This window comes from Morone saxatilis, unplaced genomic scaffold, assembly GCF_004916995.1.
Source record: "Morone saxatilis isolate NCDOM2014 unplaced genomic scaffold, NCSU_SB_2.0 Contig23, whole genome shotgun sequence".
Lineage (NCBI taxonomy): Eukaryota > Metazoa > Chordata > Actinopteri > Moronidae > Morone > Morone saxatilis.
Genome location: NW_023339796.1, coordinates 22,175,238 through 22,179,696, shown reverse-complemented (window position 1 = coordinate 22,179,696; position 4,459 = coordinate 22,175,238). Strand labels below are relative to the sequence as shown.

At 38.8% G+C, this 4,459-nt stretch overlaps 2 protein-coding genes across 2 annotated transcripts in view; both read left to right on the top strand.

The window, feature by feature from the left end:
- Positions 1–4,459, top strand: part of brinp2 (bone morphogenetic protein/retinoic acid inducible neural-specific 2) — a gene marked incomplete at its 5' end in the record, with an annotated part of 97,383 nt that overhangs the window by 39,886 nt on the left and 53,038 nt on the right.
- LOC118335025 (polyunsaturated fatty acid 5-lipoxygenase-like) overlaps positions 3,770–4,459 on the top strand; it is a gene marked incomplete at its 5' end in the record, with an annotated part of 6,592 nt that continues 5,902 nt past the window's right edge. Inside the window, 1 exon segment of the mRNA XM_035671198.1 lies at positions 3,770–3,973. Coding sequence (XP_035527091.1) covers positions 3,770–3,973 — 204 coding nt within the window.

Here is a 4,459-nt window from a genome sequence, read left to right as displayed (position 1 = left end):
TGCTCCAGTCGGTGGTGGAGAAGCAGTCTTGAAGTGCCTCTGAAGACCCCTCAGGCCACACGCGTATCTGCTTTGTAGCTGGTTTGGTGACTTTAACCAGGAAACGCAAAGACACCGAAAACACACTTCAGAGCCATGGGAGGCTGCAGTGGGTCACTTTTTTTTGCCAGCCGCCATAAAACATGAGGACAACAAGGCAGCTCACCACATAAATCACACCGGCAGACAGCCACTATCCACTGGAACTTTGAACGAATTGAGAACAACCATTGGCAGAGGGTCAGCAGGCCATACCATAACCCTTGGTCCAATAATAACTCCATGGAAAGAAGTGAAGTAACAACTGGGTTTCTGAACAGACTATCAACATTTTAACAGCTTCTGCTATGCATTGGTTATGATGTTGAAGTGGCCATTTGGTGTTGGGATGACATTTTTCTGGTATTACTGTCTGTGGCTGTAATTAAATAAGCTAGGATGTGACTGCTACAAAGTAAACTAAAAGAGTGCAGATCTCCACCAGGTGTGTTTGAGGTAGCGATAATGTCATCCGAATCCGCATGTACGCATAAATTATCCACCCGCCACCCACCCCAACAAACTACTTTCTCTGATGTAGAGATCCGCACTGGCGTAGACCTTTCACTCCACCTCTACCGGTCCCTGTAGGCTATATTTCCTTTTAAATTATGTAAATTATGCAGTACATGCTTTCCAAGTGATTTCTTTATTGTGCGTTGGATTGATGTATGAGTATCTTCTTTATCAGTGTACCTTAAAGATTATAGACGCTGCTTTCAGTAATTTAAAAGTATAACTTTTCTTTAAACATTTCCCTCCACATTTCCATCTGCAGTAAATGAAAGACGTAACAGGACTGAGGAAACTCTCCAGAAGAATTCAGATTTTAGCTTCTGAAATTTTCTTTTAGACGGTTCTGATGGAGCTCAGGATTCATCAGGAGAACAGCTGCTTTACTTCAAACAATTTCACTGTATGAACCTGGACTGTGTGTGACCTTTTGGATGTGTAGAAGAACACAGAACATTAATTAACATTTGATCCTCACTGATCCTGTCAGCGCGTCTGGAGATTTAAATAATCAATGAAGTTACGCTGCTGTGTCTCGTAAGTAAATGCACACAGCATCTCTCTTAATGGGGAGACACTTCACCCAATTGCACCCACCCGCAGCCCATCTGCTATTAATCAGAATGTTCATTTTTATGACACAGCGGACCCAATCTGCAGATTATGACATTCCTAGTCTGGGGGCATGTGGGTGGGGAACAGGGAGTGAAGAGCAAGCTGTGAGTGTGTATGCATGAGATTAATGGAATGAAGGGGAGACAATATGCACAAATCATTTGCACAGATCATCTGCGGACCACACATAATGCCAGACTCATTGCTTTCATTCTTTTATCAGCCCCATCAATTTGTATCTGTATCTTTGTATAATAGTTCAATATCAACTAAGCTATTTAGGGAGAATTAGCGTAAAGGTTTTAATGGTGGGGGAAACTCATGCAAACATGGGGAGAGCATGCTAACTCTGCTTCAGCCAGTAATCTAACCCAGGACGTACTTGCTGTGAGGTGACATTGCTAACCACTGAGCCACTGTGCTGCCCAATCATCAATATAATCATCATCATGTAATTCTGGGATTTGATTGCTACAGTGTTCTGACTAGTAGCTTTTCTCTACTTCTGTTACATTATGTTTAAGCATTTATTCCATAATTGTAATTTGTGACCACTGTTCAGGAAATGCTACATGGCCTTGCTTATTGGACACAATGCTAAACTGTTGCATGTCAACCATGTGTTTTAATCAGAGATATTTTAGATTCACTTCAGTTACTTGCTCATTTAGTTGGGCCTACTTGACAAAGTATCCCAGAAAAAAAAAAAATTAGATAGAGGCACTATTCTGTCTTTACCATAGATGTCAGCAGTAGTTGTCGCTCTTAGTCACAATGTAGTCACAAAGTTAACGCTCATACATCCACCTTGAATATAATGTGTCTTAATGAGCAAAGTCAACAGCAGCAGGTAGGTTGTCATACATCATCAGTGACTGCACTCTGTCAGTAAATATCACAAGTGATCATAAACACGGTTAGGACACTTCACAGGTACACGCAGCATAAACAGAGTGTTGTTGAGAATAAACTGCATCCAGCTTGGAGCTTTAAATCATCAGCATCCCACCTGCTACATCTCTAACTAGAACAGAACAATCTTATACAACACAGTCCCTGTCCAACTGTCCAGAGTGCCTCTCACTTATTCACTGTAACACAGTCAGTACATCCTCAGCCCGTCTTAAACTGCTTATTTATGTGTTGATTCTAATCTCAGTGAAATTATTCTTTGAAAGGCCTGGATTTAAAATGGGTGCTCTACCTGGAATTCATTTTTTTCTGGACTGGTATTTTTCATCAGGCGTCTTTGCTCTTGTTTAGATTACTGCTGGTGTCTGGATTTCACTCTCCTTATGGTCTGAATATTTGATGTCCACCCAACTCATAACCCACTTAACACAAGGGAACTTGCAATGGCACCCCCAGACACTTTTAATACGGGTGGCCAGATCAGGCTGCTAAAAATCTCGGGGTTGCACATCACAGCCAAAAGCTGGGGGAGGGGTCGCAGTGATGGACAGTCAAAAGTGCTTTTCATTTTCTATTAACTATGAAAAATATACATTATGGATTAATATGAATAGTACCTAATGTTAAAATATCCGATAGAAGCATATTATGAATAAAGTACTGAATACATATTATGTATATACATATACACATATATGTGTATGTATATGTAGCTTGACAGGGGAGGACAGTGTTGGGACCAGCGACTGTATCTGAGTTGCCCCTCCTCCCTGACTTTTCTTTAAAGCCACAATGTGTTTAATTTGAAATTGTGATACTTCTCCGCAAACCAGTGCTGCAGAGGTATTACCTCCACCATTTTAGGCATGATAAAAGTGTTTATTATTAAGGTTTAATTAGGTTAATTGTACCAATTTCATTTAGTCAATCCAACTTAAAACTAGTAAGCACATTATATGTGCAGCATTTTTCTAAACTTATTTAAAATGTGTTATTTATCTGAATAAAGTAAGATTACATCAAATGCATCTTCTTTAAGTCAAACTAATTTAAATCCACTCAAAAAGACTGAGTTATTAATTCAGCAATTCATTTTAAATTTTTAGAGCATTACATTATGTTAGCTTACTTATTGTAACTTAGATATGTTATTGGGATTAACAGTGTGGTAATATCAAAAATGAAACTGTGGAAAAAATTAAAGCTAAAAGCAACACATACTTAATGAGAACATCTTGTTCAATATATTCAAGGTTCATTCAATATATTCAAGGTTCATTCCATATATTCAAGAATTCATTCAATATATTCAAGGTTCATTCAATATATTCAAGAATTCATTCCATATATTCAAGAATTCATTCCATATATTCAAAGATTCATTCAATATATTCAAGATTCATCAAATTAAATATTCCTGAACGGACGATGCGCATAGTTGAAAGAAAGAAAGACAGTGAGAAAAACTTGATTAGCATCATGTAATAATAGCTGAAATAACAATATAGCTATTAATTAATATAATATAAGAATGTGAAAATAAAGACAATATAAACAGAAAATAGTAATAAAATAAGGTGATAATATCGTGAAGTTCCCTTTATGTAGTGGAACAGGAATGCCTGTATTAGTTTGCCCTCCTTATCCTTAGCTTGAGCAGACTCCGGACCACGACACACCCATATTCCTGCCCAGAGACCCACCCCTGGCCTGGCTATTGGCTAAGATATGGGTGCGTCACTCCGAGTTCCAGGTGTTCCAGCTGCTGTCTCACCTGCTCAGGACTCATCTGGTCATAGAGGTGTTTTGTGTGGCTACTCTGAGACAGCTGCCTGCTGTGCACCCTATATATAAGGTAAACAATTAGTGTTGCTATTGACAATTTTTTTTTTTTGTTGCTGTTAAGTTACTGTTTCACTTCCTGCACAGATGTTGTACTGTACTGGCTTCGCTTAAAGATCCTGTGCCTAGCTATCCAGTCAGCTTAAACATCTACTTAAATAACTCCACCGGGATACCGTTTATAAAGTGTACTTGAATACTTACTTTAGTTGAATTTTTTGTAAAACTGTAACAAACAGACATATTGGAATTACAGGCATGAAAAGGTAAATATAATATACTAAGTATATAAAATATTGCAGTAAAAAGAGTTAAAGTATGGGCGCTCAGTGGGTAGAGCTGGCGACCCATGTACCAAGGCTGAGTATGAAAGGTCATTTTGCAGCGGCCCAGGTGTCGATCCGAACCGTTGGCCACTTAATGCATGCGGTGTCATTACCCTCGTCTCTGCCCCATATAAACTGTAATGGTTCAATCCAGGACTGTCAAATATTCTCTT